This window comes from Seriola dumerili, unplaced genomic scaffold (genome assembly GCF_002260705.1).
Source record: "Seriola dumerili isolate Sdu_G_001 unplaced genomic scaffold, Sdu_1.0 BDQW01001124.1, whole genome shotgun sequence".
NCBI lineage: Eukaryota > Metazoa > Chordata > Actinopteri > Carangiformes > Carangidae > Seriola > Seriola dumerili.
In genome coordinates, this window is record NW_019175379.1 from 2,538,087 (window position 1) to 2,560,874 (window position 22,788).

A 22,788-nucleotide genomic window follows, 5' to 3' on the forward strand; every position below is an offset into this window, starting at 1 on the left:
CTTGTTGTTATGATTATGTGATTCACTGAGGAGGAAAGCAGAAAAAATATTCCTACACAAAATCTTTTTTCTAACTTTGCTCTAATCCTTGCGTTTTTGTGCATAGTTGTGGATAATCATTAAAATAAAGTGAGAAAAATCACCGGTCACAACTGGTAGAAAAGTGATGCGGAGTGGGGCGACACTGATTTCTTAAAAGGTGGTCAAAAGCCAAAAAAGTTGAGGACCACTGGTCTTAGACATGCAAGGCCACTGTGCTGGTCTGTTCGAGACAGATATTGATTTTGGGGTTGAATTTCCACCTTAAGCTTGAGGTCATTTGTGAGTATGTGTGTGAGTGTGAGACAGACTCGTAGATTTGTGTGTCTGAGCAGCAGCCTCTGAGTCAGTGTTGAATGGGTCCTGGAGTCACATGGCTACTTGTCAGCAGACTGGAGGAGGAAACATAATCCTGAGGAGGAAGGCTGCTGTTATCAGTTGGTGCATGTTGGTCTGAGAGAGCGCTCAGCTCTGCGAGAGGCTGGACAGCACATGATCGGTCGGCACGAAGGCTCCACATCTCTAACTCTTGTTTCTTTTGTCTCCCTATCTCTCTCTTTTCTCCCTCTGTTTGTTTTTGTCCTGCACTCTGACCAGCCCCGGGTCACTCTTCCCAGCAGAGTTCAGAATTGCACTACAATGTCTGCGGTGGCTTCTCTGCAGTAAGCACACGAAGGTATGGTACTGCACCTCTTTTTTTATTTCTTGACCAGTTGTCATGTTTTCAAATTGTCTTATTTATCACTTTGTACTGCTTGTTGTTTTTTCTGTTGAATTAATTGTCTATTTAATTCATTGTTTATGTGGGTTAGTCCTTAATTAGGTGAGCCACGGCCGTTGTTTGCCAGGTCAGGTCTAATCAAACTTAACAAGATTGTTCCTGTTAGTGTCACACATGATGATCTGTAGCCAGAGGATCATCATGATCTGTAGCTATGGACAGCTGTAAACAAATCCCGCTCAGCTCCACATGTTACACAGCAGAACAACCTTTCAAACACATGAGTTCTGGTAGGACAAACATGCTTTTCCACTGTTATAAACCCCAAGTTGGAGCCTTTAAAGGCCATGACTGCCTAAATGCTGTGGTTGAGTCAGGATTGACCATTTATAGCACACAGACCTTATTTACTTTCAGCTCTTGCATGTGTCTTCAATAGGAGATGACAGTGTTAATTCTGTGAAACAGTGTTCGGACTGTTACAGTGTGTTATTGTATTAGATAAAAAGGCCACAAATTATCTCCACGTCACTTGGGACTATCGCAATTACACAATCAGTTCTGTCTCTTTTTAAAAAATGCATTGTCGGCTAAACGGAAGCAAATGAATCCCTCACTGGTTTTGTTTTAAACCAAGTTCTCTAATGAAACCTTAAACTGCTCCTTCCCTCTCTGTCATTGTCCTGCTTTTACAAGTACAGGCCAGTCTGCTGGTTGAGGTTTGGACATTGTGATCACGCTTCTATTTCTGGACAGGCATTTTTATTGTCAGTTTGTATTTTTTATTGAACTGTTCTTTAATTATGCCTTTTTGATAGAATTTGTCGATGAGCGTGCAGTCTGTGGTAGACACTCACGTGCCAAGCTGCCGACTGAAGCCGGGCCCGGCCGGGGCGTCCTGGCAGGTCGCTGGTTTTAGACACATGTAGGCTTCTGTCGTGAGTTCGAGTCTGGCTTGTAACCTCTGTCCAGTCATCTGGCTGTCTCACTCGTTTCCCTTAATGTCATTATGAGGAGGAATTTCAACCGTCTGTCTATCTTTAATCCAAAAGGTCACATGAGATGACGGAAAAGATGACTAAGAAAAAAATGAACGTTTCTGACACACACGTCTTGCCCCAGGTTGAAACCCTGGCAGTTTCTGCCATACTTTGCCATTTTTAATATGTTCAGAAGGGATTTTGTGCTTACTCATAACATCTAAAGGGTCCTAATGCGGAGCTATTCTCAAACTGTGAAAAACAGGCACTGATGAAAATGCCAGGCCAGTTTCTGTCCTCCTTTTCCCCTTCCTATAATGTGCCTTACATGCTCAATAAAAGGAGGAATTTCCCCTTTCTCAGGAAGTAACCAGGGCATTTTTATCAATACTGGAAATTAACAACATACCAAAGAGTCTTTGTCAGGTATATTTTTCTCTGTGGGACAGATGAGTCAGCACCTAGTGCGTATCAGATCTCATTAATGACAAAAAATAAAAGCCAACTCCCTGCTCTAATCTATTACCTCCAAAGATATGACACGAATGTCAACAGTTTGGTGACATTCAGATTTATTGCCATCTAAGTAGGTTTACTTAGACTTAATACGAACAGCCTGTAGATGCCAGCGAGGGGATGTTAGTTCCTCAGAATCACTGCAATGTTACTTCAGAGACCATAAACAGCAGGTTACACACTGTCTGCTGTCAAGTCCGTCAAATATGATGAATTTTGACCTATGAACAGTGTCTCCTCATTTCATACTTTAAGATGGTTGATATTTTTTCTTACACATATATATATATATATATATGATAAGATGTGTGACTGGTACATTTGTAGGTTAAATGCTAGATGTCATTTGTAATTTAAACCAAAATAGTAGCTGTAGTTGGTATTTACTTGCTGTGGGTGACAGTTTCTTTGGTAGATGGTGCCGTCTTCACACACTTGACATGACTGTACACTGTGTTCTTTGTGTCTTCTCTGTCTGTAGGGTGCACAGATGAAGATGGCATCTCGTTATGCTGTGACAAGTTGAGTTAACCTATAATGTCACAGGGTAGACATCATAGGTTAATAATAGATTTTGGATTAACCCACATTAGCTCTGGAACATAGGTCCAGGTCCATGCATAGGCATAGTTTTCCATAGTTAACCCTTTCAAGGGTCTGACATTATAGACACTATAGAGAAACTTCCCTTTCCATTTCTTTTTTTTTTTAATATAGGTTTATAGCTCCTCCTGATCAGCATCAGTCTGTAGTTGTTACTTCTTCCTGTTTTCATACTTACTTCCTCCCAGAAGGATAGTTTTCCTAAAGCCTTGTGTGCGCATTTGAGGCCGTGGTTAAATCGAGTACGGAAAAGTTTTGAAGTCTGGGAAAATAAATTCCCCACTTCCACTCGTCTTCTTGTAGGAACTGCTTGCGAGGCGCTGGACCCTTGGATGACTCTGGAAAGACTTGATGAACTTCTTCCAGGATAAATACAGAGCATCTTGTCCTCACTTCCTCTTGCACTGTCAGCACTCATCCATGTCCTTTTGGGCATTACACAAGAACAGTCAGTTCCTCTTTACTCAGTCCTCTGACAGCCTGATTGTACCTGACTGCAGACAAAACACTACAATCATTTTTGTGGACAGTGGTTTGAAATCTATTTTCCTACTAATCCAATTGCAGTTGCTATTGTTGTTTTCTTCATCTGATCTTTATTGTTATCCTAACGGTATTATTACAGACATGCCCTGAGGTAGATAAGCTGTTTCCCATGGTTTTCGCCCAGGATCCCAGGGTTCTGTAACTTTATCCCTGTGTAGCCAGCCCTGCCTTTTCCACAATGGTGGTGTCTAAGTTTACTGAGAAAGCAACCTTCAAACTAACGGCAGTATTGTCCTTTATCTGCATTACTGCAGGGATTGCAATGTCCCAAACCAGTAAAAGTTGTTATGTGGCAGTAGAACAGCTGATGGTATGTAATTAACATCTGGAGCAGTGACGAGCAGTTTGGCAGAGCAAAGAAGAGTGTTGCAGAAATGGTGTGTAGTTTTAGGTCCCTTTATCCAAATACAAGTTCATTCTGTCCAGCTCCTACATGCCTCTACATCTCTTGTCTTTGATTGCACTTCAATCAAACATGCCTCCTAGAAAAACCCTCGCTGTCAACAAGGTCATTGATATGATTGTGCTCAGGCATCACGGAGGCTTATCGCTTCTTTGATAGCTGCTGTCAGAAAGCCAGAGAGCCTTTGGCAGAGCTTGATTTCTTACCGTGACTCTGAAAAGTGAAGCAAAAGAGGGCCGTCCTCTGCTTTTAGACCGAAGGAAAACTGTTGTTCTGTTGCTATTGAGACACAGATCAAAAAAACTGCAATCAACGGGTTTTGTTGGAGCAATTTACAGGCTTATACTAATTCATGCAAATACTGCTTGATCTGTGCAGCCATCAGTTATTTTTACTATTAATTAATTAATTAGACAGTTATTTGAAATTTGTATTAAATATGAAAAATAAAAGTTAAGATATCTTTTTTTTGTCAAAAACCAAAAGAAAACCAGCATCTGACTCACTGAACTTTCAGCCCCTTTTTATTAAAAAAATAAAAAAAATGATAAACAATTAATTGATTATGAAAATAGTCCAACTCCTGGACAGCAAATTGCTACTGTGCGTTATGGTCCTCTTGTAGTACATCTTCACTGACACTTTATACTGCCTATGGTTGTGTGTGTGAGCTTCTCTGGCAGTCTGAATGAGGATTACGTTTGGATTCCTGTGGTTATATGTCTTAACGGAGACTCGGGAATAACGGAGTTTGAGGTTAGCGTAGGCACGTGCCACCGCTTATCAAAGGGTCCTGTGCACAGTAGCGCTGTGTTATCTGGCTCTTATCTGAGTAATGGTTAATGACCTTGAATGGAAGTGAGGAAGTGCTACAGGGCTTCAAATCATGAACCATGTCACCGTTTATAAAGGGCTGTTGGTGTGTATCTCATCTGGTATTGTTGCCATTATGTCTCAAGTATAATGTAGTTGTCTCCAGTTTTTTTCCACTGCATCACAACTGTGATATGCAGTTTAAGCTATTAGTGTTTCTGAAGTGGGGTCCAGGCGGCTCAGAGGTCCTTGAGGCTTCCAGGAAACCCTGAAACTTGATTACTCCTTAGTGGGACCACATGTCACAGTACAGACAGTGTTAGGACAGTAAAGAATATTGCTTCGTGGTTTGTTTGTTTTTTTGGCTCTGCACTTCGGCGCACTGGCTTTGAAATGCAAAAGTGCTGACTCATGGCTTTAATTGTAAGATATATATCCACGTCAATTAAACTGTGAAGGAATCAACAAATTACCTGCAAAACTAATAACATTCCCATCAACCTCAGCTGCTAATCAGCGAATGTTAGCATTTAGCTCAAGGCACTGCTGTGTCTAAATTCAGCCTCACAGAGCTGCTAGCACGGCTAAAAACTCATGGTCTTGTTATAATTATGGGACACAAAGTAAATGGGCAACATAACGTTTTTTAAACAAAGTCTATCCACATTTAATCCTAATCCACAGCACACTTGGTATATATCCAGGTGATGCTCTGTCAGACCTGGACTGCAGCCATCTTCACTTCTTGCTTGTTTCTGAGATTTTTGACTTCGGTCTGACCTTCACACAATCAGCTGAACTGTGGTCATGTGACCTGCTAGGACAGTCAACAACAGTCTGTTCGTAAAAACTCATTCATTGCCCCCCACCTGTATGTTTATGGTATATTACTCCTGCTGTAATGTCATGAGGGACATTGTGTAAAAAGCATTTCAAGTCCATTATTAACCAAATAAAAATGTGGACATTCTTTAAGCCAAAAATCAGTGGTTAACCTTCACAGACATTATTTAATTTCAAATCCAATGTGCTGGAATATACCGCCATCCTTTTACTTTTCTGGCTGCACTTCATATGCAGAGATTTCTTGCCCAAAGCTATTTCACTCTTGTTTGCCTCAAGTTATAAATCTCCAGTTTCATGTGAACTAACTCCTGGATCTGTGTCTGTCTCCAGGTTATGCTGCCCAAAAGCTGTCTGAGTCCCAGTGAGAAAGAGAAGGGCTAAAGCCGCACTGATCTAAACCAGCTTTCCAGATCCTCTCCAGCAGCGACTCCACTACGGAGCCATGAGCAACCCCAGCGCTCCCAACCAGATTACAGATGCCGTGGCAGCGGTTATTCACAGTGTAAGTCCACACGGCCGCACACAGAGAGGCCTCAGCCTGTACACTAAGGTCAGGCCCCGGCGTCGTTGGCATGTTAAAACACATGATGCAGAGTTGGTGACCCTGGAACCAGGTTAGATGCTGTTCAGGAGGAGATGACACTCACAATAAACAGATTATGTTCTTCTCATGTATGAGACTGTTGCTATTCTGCTCTAAACTTTCACTTACTTGAGTTCACATTCGCCCACATTTATGCTGCATCAGCTCTCTCGCTCCTCTCTGGCATTGGAGTGTGTATTTTGGATGTGCCATTCCCTCCAGAGCTATGTGTGTACAAATCTAGTCACATCTTGGAGCCAATTCCCTGTCTGTGTACTTCTGAGTGCAAAAATAAAAATGTTCAGAATAGCTCAAACACACTTGAGATCTACTCAGAAAGCTGCTCCTGTTCATAATCCCCTTTTCATTAGGGCACTGGAGAATGTTACCGGTTCCACAACTAAAACAGTTTCATTCCTCTGTCCTTTTATTCTTTATGATTTATTTTTGCAATGGGTTGCTAGTGTTTGAAATACCAAAATAATACTGGCACATGATTATAAAAACTATAATTGCATGGCTGCTGGTGGGATTGATGTGATAAACAGGACTGGCAAAGCTGCGAGGGCAGCTGGACAGCAGCCAAAGAAAACAGCATTCCTCGACTCAAGAGCTTCTGAACAAGTTCATCTCAGAATCGTTAAGATGCTGAGGCAGAAAATATCGCAAGCTTAAAGGAAAAATCCAAACACGAATAGTTTCATATTGTTAGATTTCATCAGGTACTAAATCCCAGATATTATTATGCTTGATTTTATCCCAGGAATTACAAGTATTGTCTTTTTTTTTTACTGATTTACCCACCATCTCATCCTTTATCATGTTCTGTTACTTGAGTTAAGGGTTTCCTAGGTTTCACAGAAACCTAGGAAACAACAATCCATGTTGATGATAGTTCACAGTGCTGTGGGCTGAATGTGTAGGTGTGTGGAAATATTGATGTTCATACCACAGCAGGAGCAAAATAAAAGAGATTTTCCTCTCAGAAACAAGTGACAGTGGTTATGACCTCTCATGAGGTTCATCTTTTATTGTACTGTAGAGAGGTAAAGTGAAGGTTCATAGTCTTATTCAAATAGTCCTGTTCCTGGTGTTTAGCTGGCCGCACCAGTGTTGTTCTGTTCTAGAAAAATGGCTGCTTTCCCTTAGCTTTGCATTCAGTCAGCTGCTTCCTTTTCAAATGTTGCACAACTGTGCGAGCACAACGACGAGTCCCGCACATACAGTACCTGCATGGAATCTGGAAGGGGCTTCCTCGCTGGACATAAACAACATAAGTGCTGTCCAAGTTTGAAATCTAATCCCAGCAGAGAATGCAGAGTATTTAGGAGGTGGAAGTGGATCCATGACACATAACTACTCATCCATGAAAGATGTGCAGGAAGGCAGAAAGACCACGGATTTAGATATTTCTAATTGTTAGTTTTCTCCTTTTTGAAATACAAAATACAGCCTCTTGTTACATTTCTCAAAATTAAAAGGCAGAAAGAGATAATACGTGAGGGAAACACCTCAACAGCAATAACAACCCACCGCGTTTCTCTCTCCCATGTACTGACTCATCTAGTCTGGAAAGTAAAATAACAGTTTTAGAAATTAAAATCTGTGATAGTGTGATGTCATGACACAATGTTTAGTGATTCACATTTATCATGCCATCACATGTTGAATTACTCACTAATTACTTTGTGATCACAACAAAAACACGCTTGTTATATGAAGATTGTGAACTAATTTTCTTTACAGCCATGAGAAAATAAAATATCAAGAAAGGTTTACATCTTTCTTGCCTAAACAACCATAAAAAAATAACTTGAATTAAATGCAAAATGCCATTAATATAACATCTAAATTGGCCAGAATTTGTAGCTAAAGCAACAAATGTATCTGATTCAGTGTCCAGTTGTAAATGTGCAGAAAACATCGTCTTTAAACAAGATAAAAAATAGTGTTAGCTACTTTCTGTCAAGCCTGTTCAGAACCTGCATGTCTTTATCGCAAATTATGACCAGACAGTTCACTGAGATACAGCGGACTAGAATATGACTTTGTTGTCAGCAGCAGGTAGCCTGGAGATCAAGAAGCTCAGTAAAGATAAAAATGTTTGCTGTATGACAGTGCCTCAGCAGTTATTGGCTGCTCTTTTGCCTCCAACTCGACCAAGTTAATTATTATCTCCCCCAAACAATGTGTGTTTTGTGTGTGTGCGTGGTCAGGGAGAGTTCAGCTAATCCTATGTGGATTTTTAAGGGCTAACATTGTGAAACTGAGTGATGTCTTCTTCCTACCCTGGAGATCTGCCCTGGTCATGTGACAGGCGCTAACTGAAACAGGGAAACGGGTTCCATAAAAGTGGCCAGCGTGTTTTGCTTTTACTTTTAACTGTGGAAAAGCAAATACAGGATAGCTATCTTGCTGTATTTAAGCTGCAGCAGTACTCCAGTGTGTAATTTGATGGACTATCTGTATGCATTTAAGGTGAGTGTGTTTACTTTGAGCGTTGAGGACTCAACGTAACGTGAGTCTAAAGCATGGTTTGGTGTCCGTTAGTGTGCGTGACGTTCAGTCTTGCTCTTGTCAACCCCAGTCAGTCATTACGCATAATCCGAAATAGTTCAAATAGAGATTTTCTAAGCCTATATGTAGCCTGACTTATCTTTAACCTCAACAGGAACTCTAGCTGGTTAATGTTCAGTCTAGTTCTTGAATTTCTGAGATGAACTTCTACTTCGTCAGCAGTTCAAAGACTGTTCCCTGGTATTAGAAGTCCAAGGTAATAATTACAACCTAATGTTATCTTAATGTGTCACTAGTTACAGTTAGTCACCCCCCTAATGTCAACAGATGGATTACGAAAGCTTTTTGGGCAGGGGAGCATTGAACACTTGAACTTGTGGCAGCCATTTTTTCCCTCTTTAATCAACCGGTAAAAACATCAAGATAATCTTAACAAACATTCAGTTGTTGCACCGATTGAACAAACTAGACTTAACATGTTAATTAGTGAGCGGAAGGGATATTTGTAGGTGGGTTTTACCTTTGGATAGAGCTTGATAAGCTGGATCCCCCTCTGTTCAGTCTTTATGCTAAGCTAAGCTAACCAGCTGCTGACAGTAGTTTCATATATAGTGTACAGATAAGAGAGTGATATGATTCTTTTCATCTAACTCTCATCAAGGAAGTGAACAAGAACATTTACCAAAATGTTGACCTATTTCTTTAAAACAAGACCATGTCTACAGCTCACTCCTCTTCACAGGTTTTAATGTCTTGCAGTTCAATCTAAGTCATTTTCTTTATTCGGATTGTTTTGAATTTTGAGGCCTGAAAGTGTGAAACTATCACAATATGTTTTTGATTCTGCTTTCACGGCTAATCCTCTTGTTACCTCTTATATTTTTATTGCAACCTATTTTTTTTTGGGGGGGGGGGGGCATTGTGTTCTGATCATGTCATGCACCCATTATGTTGCGGTCAGACCTGAGATAGCAGGATCAGTACAATACAGTTTACACCACCTTGTTCCTATTACGTGTAGTTTTCTAACCTCATATACATCCTGTGACGTGCATCTGGCCATCTCTGCACAAACCTCTTACTCAATAAACTCAGATATTATCAGTTGGACGTTCTCAGCTTAGATAAAACTAAGAAGAGATCTCAGGCAAATGATCAGCTCTTGTCTGGCTACTGAAAACCCTGTTTGCATAACATGAAATGATAAAGCATGAAGCGCAATTTCCAATACATATATAATCAAAGGGGAATAAAAACATTCAATTGGAGACATGTTTTTCCTGTCTCAGACTGAATGGAGGATCTGTCGATTTGAATTGACGTGTAGATTTATATTTTATTTTCTTTTCTTTTTAGCTGATCAAAGGGAGGAAAACATGCCTTTTAAATTATGATGTAATAGGAAGGTTGGGAAAATCACCGCTTGCATAATCCAAAATGCACAGTTGGCTGAGGACAGAACTAGGTTACAACTCCCTTGCTTATAATCATAATCAGAAATCCGGAGCATATTGTGCGCTCGGATCTCCTTGCAGACTCGTATTAAGATATGCAGGAATGCAGTGACTCATCAGCCACGCAGTACGACATGATCACTACAGCATTCCCAGCCTATCTCACCCTTTCCCCTCCAATGCTGACTGTGTGAGATTTGAGCCTACCTCACGACACAGATAATCTCCTCTGCAGCCTACAAACGCTGTCGAGTGTCCGCCCCATGACACAAGACAGCCACTGCACACGCACACTACTTTTTTAACACTGTATGAACTATGTTGCTTCACAAGATTTCCTCATTCTCTGTTTATCATTCTCATTTAGCAGCTGTTTAAATAAAGTTAAGGTAGAAAGGAAGAACGTTACATTATCTTTATTTTTCTCCAGTATTTCGTTGGTCCAGACTGAAATATTTCAACTACTGGATAGATTGCTTATGGCATTCATGGTCTCCAGAGGACTGACTACAGACTCTTAGTCTTGTTCACTGGGATTTCTTATTTGGCATTAATCTTAATACATAGAAGCAAATGAGAAATACCTGTACATTACTTTTTTAAATCATCAACGTCATTTTTTTTTTTTTGTTGTTGTTTATTTAAAAAAATCTTTTGTATATATTGCATATATGATGGCTTCCTGTCCCACTAATTCCCGTAAGTGAGCAAAAATTCAAATTCTGATGTGTTATTGGGAGTGTATTGATTGCCATTAGTGGATTAGTGCCACTGTTCTCAGTTATTATGAGAAGGCTCTGCTCTGTTGGAAAGCTACCAACATGCCTGCAGTAATTCACTACAGACTGAATTTATCTAATGGAAGACTTTGAAATCTTTTTATAAAAACTTCCACACAGAGCTGATTTGTTTTGATTTTTGCGTTTTTGTTCACCAGTCAATTCATCAATCTCAAATATTTTCTTTCAGTCATTTGTCATGTAGGTATTAGTTGTCTGTGGTTTTGAATGGGGCACACAACATTTTTTACTGACATTTCACCCCGGCCTGTCACTTAATATGTCTTTGGTCAATATTAGCCACGAAAACTGCATCTTTTGAAAAAGTTGTTTAGTTCCTTTGCATTTACATTGCCCTTCAAGGCGCATTGACTAAAAGCACCTCGGTCAATATTTAGGCTTCATGTGGCAAAGTTAAAATGTGGAGATGAATGTCAATGTGAGGTTTTGTTCCTGGCTGTTCAAACAGGGCTTGTCCTTTCAGGCGGCATTTGTCCTCAAAGCGGGAATGACAGTCTTGTTTATTCTGCCCTGGCACAATGAGCAGACTGGTGAAGGTGGCAGGTTGGCCGATAGGGCTCTGATTAAGGTATCACGAGGCTTTGATAAGCGGGGGTGAGAGGGATATCTCTATGCCTGCAGTTCTTAATAGAAGTGTCGAGGGTCGGAGCTCCAGTGTTGTCATGGTGGAGGGCTCTGACGCTTGTTGCCACCAAAAACCACTGACTGCGATTAAGCTCACGTTGCCATGAGCGAGGTAAGTCTCCGACACTCCTTGCTGGAGTCAAAAAATATTACTCATATTATTCACTGTCTGGTCAGCTGTGTTGCTTTCACCCGGCTTGTTTTTGCACATGGTTTCGGTTGTGGAAAATTCTCTCACCTCCTTGAGAATCCCTCACACATCGCTCCCACCTCTAGGGATTCACTGTGAAACCATGATATGAATGAGAGCTCTGTAAAAATAAACTGCTGGATTGTGTAGCAGCACTCCGTTTCGGTCATCTGGTGAGAGTACGTGCAGTTTTGAGATAGTGATGTAGATGCAGGGTAATGCATAATTACAGAAATGAAAAGGTTGTCTTTTTAGTTTTTTGGATTTAACTCAAAGTCTGGAGTTTAAAAGATACTTTATTTAAAAGAGCAGCATTCAAAGAAATCTCCTCTTCTGCTTTAAGTGTCAGTGTCACCTGTGATATGAAGTGCTTCAATGACTTTGGGGTTTTGTTCTGGAGGTCACTGAGGTAAATGTAGACTTTGTTCTTTTTGACTCTCTTGTTGTTCAGCCAAAAAATAAAAAACTATATGAGGAATTGAGTCTTGGGTCAATATTGAATGCGCGCCGAACAGGCTGATCTGTGTGTTGCTCTGCGGCCCAGCGCAGGGGTGTCTGCTCCTGTCACCTGTGTGTGGCATGTAAAAGCAGGTCAGGGTAACAGACTGCATGGTTGTGTGGGTCATGGGAATCAGTTTTTCACACTTTGTTTGGACGAGCCCTCATTCATGACCATCTGTTGAGCGTTAAGTATCATGAATCCAGGATGAACTCTTGACTTTCCAGCTCATGTTTTCCTGTCTTCATGGATTTGATGAGCTTAATGTGTTAAAAGTGGAACATGCAGGACCTTTTGTGCGTGACCCAGATGCAGGGGTGGTTTCCATCAGATATTAATGTAGTTTTTGTTCTTTATGTGACGTGTCGATTTAAGTTGGTGGAAAGAGTTTATTTGAGTTTTTTTTAAGCTTCTTGAGATCTTCTTGGTTGTGATGGATCTACGTTTAACTACATTATATACAGCTGGCTAGTTTAGTCTAGTGTTTGCTTGGGGGTCGTGCCCCAAGCAAACACTTAGGGGTTGTAAGATGATTAATGGGTGAGAGGAAAGAAGGAAAAACAAAGTCCTGCTACACCACTTCTTTCTGAGATTCTCTAATCTTTGCTTTTTGGTGAAACATTGGATAAGTTTACCTTTTTGGGTCACAAACAGCTGTTTAAATGAAGCTATCTGAGGTTTAGAGGAGAAATCTCTGAATCATGGTGCTCCATCTAGACACTGCTTTTTTTTATAATGGCTCACAAGCCAAAAAGATTTAATCATCGACAATGTGTTGGATTTTATTGGCTTGTTATGTGTCTTAATGTAAAATTAACATTAAAATGAAAAGAAACTAGTAACTACAGCAGTCACATGGGGTAATTAAACATTTACCCTGTGAAATGTGGAATAAAACTATATAGTTTCATACTGTAAAATGGAAATACTTGAGCAAAGCATCAGTACAGTACTTGAGTATATGTATCAAGAACTTTCTCCCACTGCAATTATACATTATATATTATTGTCATACATTATAGTATATTTGTGTGTGGTCTGCTGTGCGTAAACTGAGGTGTGAGTTTGACACAAGACTAAGCAGGAGTTGCATGTGAGAGAAGAGTGATTATGTTTCATCACCTGCTTCCTGTGGCTTCCTGCAGCACTGACGAAAACTTAATATATGACTGATACGTTGGGTGTGCTGAGAACCACCTGAGGGAGAATCAAGTGACTTATGGCCCCTGAGTTTTGCCACAGGAAGGGTTCGCTGCAGGATGTGAGTCACCTGCGCAGTAGCCATAGCAACATTTACTCAGCCTGTGAGATGGCTACAGCACAATCCTGTTAGCCAGAGTAGATCCACTTGCTGTATCGCTCCAGACAATCCTTATCACAACATCCCACCGGCAGAGCCGGGCGCAGCAGGGCACCGCGTCCTGCTGCAAGAAAACAGATCTCTTATCACCCACATGATCCCTGTCACACCACAGCATGGAAAATGAGTAACTGATCAAAGCACATGGCTGTTGTTTCCAATTTAAAGCTTATTTTCAAGAAGGCATGCATGAGACGACCTGTCATATGATGCCCTGACTGTGGTGTATTCACAGCACCACAATGCCCTCTAGTGTTGGTTTGAGTGAAAGGCAACACAACACTCTGTTTCCCAGGTCCATAAATTTGGAAAAAGAATATTTCAAATAAAACGTATTGAAAGGAAGAAAAAAAAATACCTGCAATAAACTGCAACTGTGAAAAGAAGCAAGATAAAATATCCTTTTATAATACTGAGCTTGAAAAAACAATCGGACAAGTTTATGATTATATTATGTCTTTTTCTGCATTTATCCATATTGTTATTAGTTTCATAATGTCCTGTTTATTGAACACTTTGAAGCTCAGTATTCCTGATCAGTTAGTGGATTTGTATTGTTTTATTTTTGTCTTATTATTAATTGATTTGTTCTGTTGTTGTTTGTGTTGCAGCCAGAGGCCCCTGGCGCCTCATCAGTACACGGGCGCTCAGAAGAAGAGGATGATGGGGACCTGAACAAAGCTCTGGGCGTCCAGCGCTTTCAGCAGATCCTCAGCCCTGCTGCTGTCGTACCCGACGAGCAGCACCACAACTACCATGAGGAGGACATTGAATGTAAGCTCACAGAGGCTTCACAGTTGTTGTTGTTGTTTTCAGCATCCATCCATAAGAACATGTGTCAAATTAAAAACAAAGATCTCTAAATGTTAACATGGCAGCAGCTAATCTTCGTGCTGTGCTCTTATCATCTCCGCAGACCACCGCCACTCCTCTCACCACATCCACCGACCTCTGTCCAAACTGCCCCCCGAGGGACGCAGGAAGAAGAGCGGCAAGAAAAGGAAGAAGGACAAAGATCACAAAAGCAGCCACGTTCCCAACAGCGGCCCCATAGAGGAAGGAGAGGATGAAGAGGAAGAGGAAGGGACGGAGACAACTTCTGCTCCATCTGACTCAGAGAGAGCCAAAGATGTGGAGGTAATCATTTGACTTCATGTTAGTCTTACAGTGAATCGGACTGTTTTTAGACTTTTGACACTGTATTGCAATATAAAAATATTCTAATATATTAACAATTTTGTTGATTATCAGTTAACCAGCAGAAAATAGTGAAACATTTCTGAGAGCCTAAAATAAACATCTTCAAATAGTTTTTTTTTTTTCCTTTTCAGTCGTCAATTCAAGTTTTTCTTTTGTCCGACCAACAATCGAAAACCTTAAAAAAAAAAAAACAACTTAACTATAAAATGTGTAAAACAAGAAAAGCTGCAAATCCTCACATCTTGCTTGATAAATGATAATCTACAGTTGCTTGCGTTTATGTCTTGGTTTTATGTATCCTCATATTGTCCAGTGAAAATGAGGGAGCCTGTTACTAAAGAGGGTCAAGGCGGCTGTTTTGCTCTTTTGATTTGCATTGAGACGTGGGTGAATGAGCGTTCAGGAATGTGCTGCGATACAAATGGCCACAGTCCGTGCTCTGATACCCGACCCGGTCGCTCACTGTTATAGCATTACCATATTTTCCTCCTATGAATATTTCAGTGTAGTCTTAATCATTCATCAGTGGGTTTAATGTTTGGCTGTTATTACGATGCTCCACAAAACGGGACCAAATTTAACCTGATCAGACTGTCACTACACTGTACACAACTCTGCTTCCATCCAACTGCTCTCGCATATTTTCAAATATAATTTTGCTTCATCTTCTGTTCCACTGTCCCAAGTAGGGTATACATTTCTCGGTCTATTGTCTCTATGTTGTCCGTAGATTTATCCACATCCAGACATGAGTCCCTCCTCTTGAAGGTGATCTGTTTCTCCCATTTTCTGGGAAAGATGTCAGGCTTATTCTTCATTAGAAAACAACACATCATACTTCACTGTTCACAGGGCTGTTATAGATTAGTTTGCCCACTGTTTGAATCTGATACCGGACATTCTTGGTTTGAATTTTGGCTTCATTGTCTGTTCTTACTGTAAGCAGCGCTCTCACACTCTGTGTTCCCTCCATAGTTCTTCGTTTCGGATGACGACCATGTGGCCAGTCGTGACAAAGAGAGCCCTCGCTCAGCCCGAGAGCTCGATATTGTGCCGCAGTGTGGTGAAGCAGCGGATACTGAAGATGGAACTTCCACAGAGTGAGTCGGGCTGAGTTCTTGGAATAAATAAATAAACAAAGAACAGAAAATTAAAGACTGCTAGGTTTATAATCACGCCGCAGTGATTGCATAATGCGTGTTTTTGCCATGTCGCTGAAATGTTCTTACAGCTGCTCTGATTGGGTTAGACCACTCAGGCGCATGTCTTATTGGGCAGCGAGGTACACACTGTACGTTACCATGTCTCAGGCATCCAGTGGGCCTGCTGGGCCTGATCTGATGGACCAGTAATCCTCTCCTCAGAGACCCATATATCACCTCTCGCTCTAGACGACACAACACACCTCAGCTGCCCCAGGCTCCACCTATGACATTTACTTTTCCATTTCATGAGGGTTTAATCAGAGCTGGTGTAAAGCTGCTTTTACGCACTTTGCTCAATTTCAGTCTATTGCAGGGCAACGCAGTAACAGAGGATTTGTATCTTGAGAACATCCTGATAAAAGAGGAGGAAAGTTGAGGGGAAAAAAAGTTGTTTTTTGGAAAAAACTTTAAAGAAAAAGTTTGGAAAACTGATACTGGAAGGACGGTGAGTTCATTATGTTTATTTTAAAAGTACTTTGAAGTATTTGTCTGTCTACTTTTTACATTTTGTTGAGTATTTAAATTGTAAAAGATGCATGTTTGACCTGCGAGATGCAAGTGTATCGTAGGAGCACCAGTTGAAGGGTCTAATACTGAAGTGCAGAGGTACGATTCCTGCAACATTCAAGTGATTATGTGTTAGGGAAAGAAATAAATTAACTACAAAGAAGAGCAGTAAAGGTTGTGTTTATGCTTTTAAGGCATGCAGTACTTTGTGAGAAGTCATCTTTGGTCTGTATTATTTCTAACTTGACATTTTTGTGGAAAATAGGTTATTCACCTTAAGAAAAATAACATCAAAACAAATTCTGAGCCACAGCTTTGTGTTGTTTCTCTGCTTTTATCCAGTAAGCCAGTCTCATCCGACACTTCCAGCCCCTCTCCCCAGTCAGGGCCACCTGAACACATACCACTGGCCCGGGTGTCATCCGCCAGCCGCGGCTACGACCTGCAGGAGCGCCGGCGTACGGGCAACATGACTGGTGCCGAGCAGGCAAAGTACCAGCGTATCCCCACTGATGAGAGTGAGGCTCAGACACTGGCCTCCGCTGACCTGGACGGCATCAAGAGTGAGTACAGATAATTACGCTTTCATAAAAATTGAATTGAATTTTCTGCCTCAAATGGTCTTTAAAGTAATTAGTCTGGCGTCTTGCGAGCAATCCCCTACCAACAATGAGGGCATTTTATAAAATAGGTGACTTTCATTCAAAATCAACCCCTGAAATTACATTATAGGCATGTGTGTGTTTGCTTTTATTTTTTATTACGTTATGTTATTATTTCTTGTTGTGTGTTTTCTGTAGAAATAAAGTTTGAAAAAAAAACATGATTTTATGTGAAATGTATTGTTGTTTTCAAACTTTTCCAACCAGTTTTTATCATCTAAAGCCTTGTTACCCTTTGTGCTTTGTGTATTGTTTTTTGTTTTCTTTTGTTTGTTTTTTTAAAGCATCCATAATCGATATTTTTGTATTGATAATGGATCACATGACTACTTGAATGTGAAAGAAGTCACAGCGAAATACTCTGAGCTCCACCTCAGCTCCACTCAATGTGTTACTTGTTTTGGGGGCTAAAAACACATAGTATGCTAGCTGCTAGCTGCTAGCTGCTAGCTGCCTAAATCATGGTAGTTGTTTGCCTGTCACAACAGTTTTTCCAGCATGTTTGGCTTTCTGATGGTGTTTTTGTTTATTTTATCATTTTCAATCATTTTTTATAACATTCATTCATTACTTCTTCATTGTTGTTGTGGGTAGACAGCAACTATAATGAAGTCTTGGCTTTGTTGATGCCCGGATTCCTCCAGTAACATCAGTGCTAGGGCGGGAGCCACCTCGAGTCCCTTCTACAATGCAGTCTGCTCCCCGCTGCCCTGTGACGTTCCCGGGCCCCTGGCCCAGCGTGGGGTTGTGTTCAGGGCCGGGGAGATTTACGTCAGGGAGCTGACCCCTCAGCAAAGAGCAGCAGCTTATCAGAGATTGTGGCAGACAGGCCTACATTATTAAATTAGCCGTTCCCGCTGTCAGCTGAGGCCCCTGGATTCAGGCCCAAGCCATCATGGTAGCTAAACCTGGATCTGAGTCCAAAAGCTTTAATATTTGGTGGAGCGAAATAAGGGGTTGAGTCGACTCAGGGGCGAACTGAAGAGGCTGTGGATTGAGGTATTGGCTTGAAATTGTCCAGATATTTGGTCATTATGAGGCTTTGTGACATAAGAGTCGAGCCTCCCCGCAGGTTCCTCACCAGTTATCCTGTGTCTTCTTTTATCTGCTTCCCGCCACCGTAAATCATCCTGGGAAAAGTCTGTGTCTCTGGCTGCTGCTCAACAATAGGAATTATTAGAACACTGTCCCTCCCCTTTTTGTTCGACCTGAGCGAATTAACACCCCTCCTCACTGATGCATTCTGATAGTTTCAGCCCCTGCAGGGTCAGACACCGGTCAAGTAATTGCAACTTTTTCCGAATTGTCAAAACTTTAGCACAAGTCACACACTCCGGTTTGAGCAGCAAGAGGGTCACGTAACCCAACGCCCACCACACACCCTCCTCTTCCTTCAAGAGCTACATGCCACTCGGCGCCATTTAACTCCAGGATCTGCCCCAAACTTCACTCACACACAAGTGAACACATCATGGAGCGACTTGGCAATGGACCTGCTCAGCAAGAGTTGAAGATTGTGCAAGTTAAGCTAGAATGAAGAGGGATAGCAGCTGAAATTCATTGTTTTGTCGACCAGAACCACCTGATTTTCAGATAATGAGTGAAAACATTGATGAGGACTCTCAAAAGCTTCACTGTTTGTTACGTAGGATTTACAAGCGGTGATAAAGGTAAGACCAATGGTATTCATGAAGGGATTTTTTTTCTTACTCGCTTTCTTTCTCTTACACTTCTAATGATGAGAGTGCCAGCAGGTCCATTGATCTTTGAACTTATAACACCTGATGGGACCATTTCTACTCACACTGCAATCCAGTGTCTCTCTCCACATCCCTTTCAATGTGTGGTGTGCTGCCAGCATGAGTAACCCTACTCTCTGCTGTGGGACCGCGGAAACAAAAGCAAAGTGGCCTGGTCCTCTGTGACTTGATGGGCTGAGATTTGACCCCAGGGTGAAACGCGTCGCAGGGCTGAAGGCTGCAGAAGCAAACTGTAACAACCTGTAAACTGTAAATTATCTGCAGCATTTGAACTTTTATTCAGTGTGACTTGGATGTCATTTTTACTGAATTCTCTGTGCAGTTTTTTTGAAATGGCCATGAAGTGTACAAAAAGTAATTTCTCCTCTGAACTGTATTCTTCAACACTTCTCAGCCCTGCTCTCGTCTCCTCTTTGCTCCTCCAGGTCATCGGTTTGAAGATGTTCCCGGCGTGCGCAGACACCTGGTCAGAAAGAGCACCAAGGGACAAGTGGTGCACATTAGCAAAGACCACAAAGAGCCGACCACTCGCAGTCGCAAGCAGGACCGAACCCCACATGAGGTGAACATTACTCACTCAGACAAGACGTGAATCACTTAATGTCAGCTAATGCAGAACTTGGTTGTATCTGATTGATCAGTTGATGAAGAAAAAAAGTCTAACTTGCTGATATTTCCTGATCCTGATATGATTTCTTTATCTCAGAATGTTTTGTGGAAAAAAAAAGGCTAAATTAAACTTTTATATTTATCATAACTTCAAAATCTTTAATAAAACCTGTTAATATGGTCAGAAAAATGACTGACTGGGCCTTTTAAATACAGCTGTAGTCCGATGAAGCCAGGTGGGAAAATGTCCCATATTTGTAATCTTTATTTTCTGCTTCACATTCAGTTTAATTGCCTTAAATATGACCATAAATCCTGGGAAATGCCTCCCCTCTTTTCCTCTGTCAAAGTTAGTGCAGCCCTGTCTCTTTTGTGGATGGGACAGGGAGGGAAGAAGGCAATTAAAAATGAATGAAAGAGTTCTTTCCTTTCACACACGGAAAGGAAAAAAGAGGAGAGAGAGGAGCTTAGGTAACCAGACACCGGGAGCTCCTGAGAGAGGCAGAGTTATGTTTTATTAACACACACACACACACACACACACACACACACACAGCGCTTTGAGCCCCCAGCAGCCCAGGTAAACAACAGGTCCCTGTCAGGTGTGTGTGATGAGGAAGAGTTACCTATGGGCATGTGTGTAAAAGTGAGGGTCCCATCCTTTGTGCCGCAGTCGATTGTATCAGTGTTTGAGTCCTCTCCTGCACCGTCTCGCTCCTCCAGTCGTTACCCGTGGTTCTGTACCGCTCTGTCTCGCGGCCAGAAGGCATCATGCTGGACATGGACTCCGGTCAAATGGCTCGGTACCAGAAGGTGAGGCTGGGTGACCGGCCAGAGTCAGGTTTGACTCGTGTGAGCGTGATTTCACAGGCATGCAGCAGGTGTATAATGGCACATGATGGCAAAATAGGGGATTTTCCAGCCTGTTTTTTTTTTTTTTTTTTTCCACACAGGACTTGACTGACCTGCATGGTGTTCAATTAATAACCTGTTAACAGATACTTGATGCTGAGAGAGCTGAGAAGTGCACAGCAGAATATTGTCTCTCTTCTCTGTTTTTAGTATTAGGTTTTTAAGATGCCATCACCTGTTTTTATGTGTTTTTATCTAAGTTGAACATCTAAGTAATAACATGGAGAACATCTCTCTTTTGTGTTGAGTGAATTTGAATAAATCAGCTGGGATCCCGGTAAGCATGGAGTCTGTTTTCTGATGTTGCAAAATGCTCCACTGAAGCTACTGCTGCTAAACCAAGTTTGATTGTTTTCAACCAGCGAAATGCAAATCGCTTTGAATATTTGGCTGATGCTGAACGTGCATGTTTGGTTCGAACAGTGTGGGTGCTCTCTGCCATATCTCACCTCCACCTGTGTGTGTCTTCTTGTGCGACGTCTCCAGGTGTTTGTCGAGCTGAACGAGCTGACCATGGACAAGAACCAGGAGATGCAGTGGAAGGAAACGGCTCGTTGGATCAAGTTTGAGGAAGATGTGGAGGAGGAGACGGACCGCTGGGGGAAACCTCACGTGGCTTCTCTGTCTTTCCGCAGTTTGCTTGAGCTCAGAAAGACCATCTCGCACGGTAAGAAAGACAGGCCGAGTTAAAGTGTGCACACATCATTTTTAAAGCCAAAACCTCAGTGATCCAGCTCACAGAGTCCTGAGCTCAGTGTGTGTCTGTTCGCAGGTGCGGTGCTGCTGGACCTGGACCAGAAGACCCTGCCTGGCATCGCCCACCAGGTGGTGGAGCAGATGATCATCTCTGACCAGATCAAAGCTGAGGACAGAGCCAATGTCCTGAGGGCTCTGCTGCTCAAACACAGGTGACCTGCGGAATCAGTCTAGAGCTGAGACGATCAGTCGATTGATTGATTGGTCGGTCGACAGAAAAATATTTGCTCCTATTTATTGCTATTGCTAATCGATCAATCATTTTCGTCATGCTTCAAGCAAAAATTGTGAAAAATTGCCATATGTTCTCAGACATCCGTCTGTCAAAGGGAAGATTTGTTTGCTTTGTTTGTCAAATATTGAAATCTGTATATTTGGGGTTTTCTGGACTTTTGGGTGAACAAAAGTCATGGTCATGTCTTCGCCAGTGAACAGTTGTAACTGTGGGTTTGTAGGAATTTAAAGTAGGAAGAAGCGTTTGTTCCAAAACTGAGAGTGATGAGAGGTCACAAGTCACAATTACTCATTTTAAAAGGTCAGTTTGTGCTGTGGGGAGTAAAAATCGTACTTTTTCAGATAATTGTTCATTTGTTTTGCCCAGGGGGAATTCGAACCAGGGATGCTGTGGTTCATGTGGTTTGCGTCTTATCCCCTGGGCTAACATGATGCCTGAGCACTGCCCCTTTTTAGAACAACAGTGTGCATGTTGACGCAGGGCCACACTCTGACTTTCAAAACTAATACTAGTTCAAACTATTGATTATTGCCAATTAAATGTTTGCTTCTCGAGTACGAGGATAACCAGCTGTTAAACTATCTCTACTACTCTCTCGCTGCTGCGCACTTCCTGCTACTTAGGTGGCTTCATGCCTGGTCACTTCCTCTCTTCCTCCTGCTCACCCTCTCTTTGCCTCTCCCTACCTCCCCTAGTCACCCGAGCGATGAGAAAGAGCACAGTAGCCCCTTCCCCAGGAACATCTCCGCTGCCAGCCTCGGCAGTCTGATGACACACCACCACAGTGGCAACCACACCCATCAGCCAGAGCCGTCTGTCACCGACCCGCTCATGGGCACCGTCCACGCAGTGGGAGAAACGGAAACGCGCATCGACGTGGAGAAGAACGAAGTACAGGTCAGTCTAGTGCTCGAGTGTTTTCTTTCAAAAATCACAAATACATGTATTCTTCATCCTGATTTCACTTTCTGTGTTTGTGCCCGTTTTCAGCAGAAGGAGCCGAACTTGGTGCCCGGTATGCATCGGTCCAAGTCCAAACATGAGCTGAAGCTGCTGGAGAAGATTCCTGAAAATGCAGAGGCCACAGTTGTCCTTGTGGGTAAGTTGCTAATGCCTTAAAAGCCATAAAAGACCTATTTTGAAGACAAGCTACTACTTGAATCACACCTGAATCACTTGTGTTCCTTCATCTTTCACTGACTATCATGTGCCGCTGTCTTCTAGGCAGCGTGGACTTCCTGGAGCAGCCCACCATGGCGTTTGTGCGGCTGCAGGAGGCGGTGGAGCTGGAGTCTGTCCTAGAGGTCCCCGTGCCCGTCAGGTTCCTCTTTGTTCTGCTGGGACCCCCCACCACCAGCATGGACTACCACCAGATAGGACGCTCCATCTCCACGCTGATGTCTGACAAGGTGGCGAAAGATTTTTTCGTTTTTTGTTTTCAAAATGTA

The 22,788-nt window shown here is 42.1% G+C and overlaps 1 protein-coding gene across 1 annotated transcript in view; it reads left to right on the forward strand.

The window, feature by feature from the left end:
* Nucleotides 1-498: 498 nt before the first annotated feature.
* Nucleotides 499-22,788, forward strand: part of LOC111237919 (anion exchange protein 2-like) — a 29,482-nt gene continuing 7,192 nt past the window's right edge. The window contains exons 1-12 of the mRNA XM_022767232.1: nucleotides 499-715; nucleotides 5,798-5,969; nucleotides 14,106-14,268; nucleotides 14,411-14,631; nucleotides 15,670-15,794; nucleotides 16,749-16,969; nucleotides 19,254-19,390; nucleotides 20,836-21,016; nucleotides 21,122-21,257; nucleotides 22,036-22,237; nucleotides 22,331-22,439; nucleotides 22,565-22,749. Coding sequence (XP_022622953.1) covers nucleotides 5,910-5,969; nucleotides 14,106-14,268; nucleotides 14,411-14,631; nucleotides 15,670-15,794; nucleotides 16,749-16,969; nucleotides 19,254-19,390; nucleotides 20,836-21,016; nucleotides 21,122-21,257; nucleotides 22,036-22,237; nucleotides 22,331-22,439; nucleotides 22,565-22,749 — 1,740 coding nt within the window. The 5' untranslated portion in view covers nucleotides 499-715; nucleotides 5,798-5,909. The remainder of the gene's footprint in view (nucleotides 716-5,797; nucleotides 5,970-14,105; nucleotides 14,269-14,410; nucleotides 14,632-15,669; nucleotides 15,795-16,748; nucleotides 16,970-19,253; nucleotides 19,391-20,835; nucleotides 21,017-21,121; nucleotides 21,258-22,035; nucleotides 22,238-22,330; nucleotides 22,440-22,564; nucleotides 22,750-22,788) is intronic.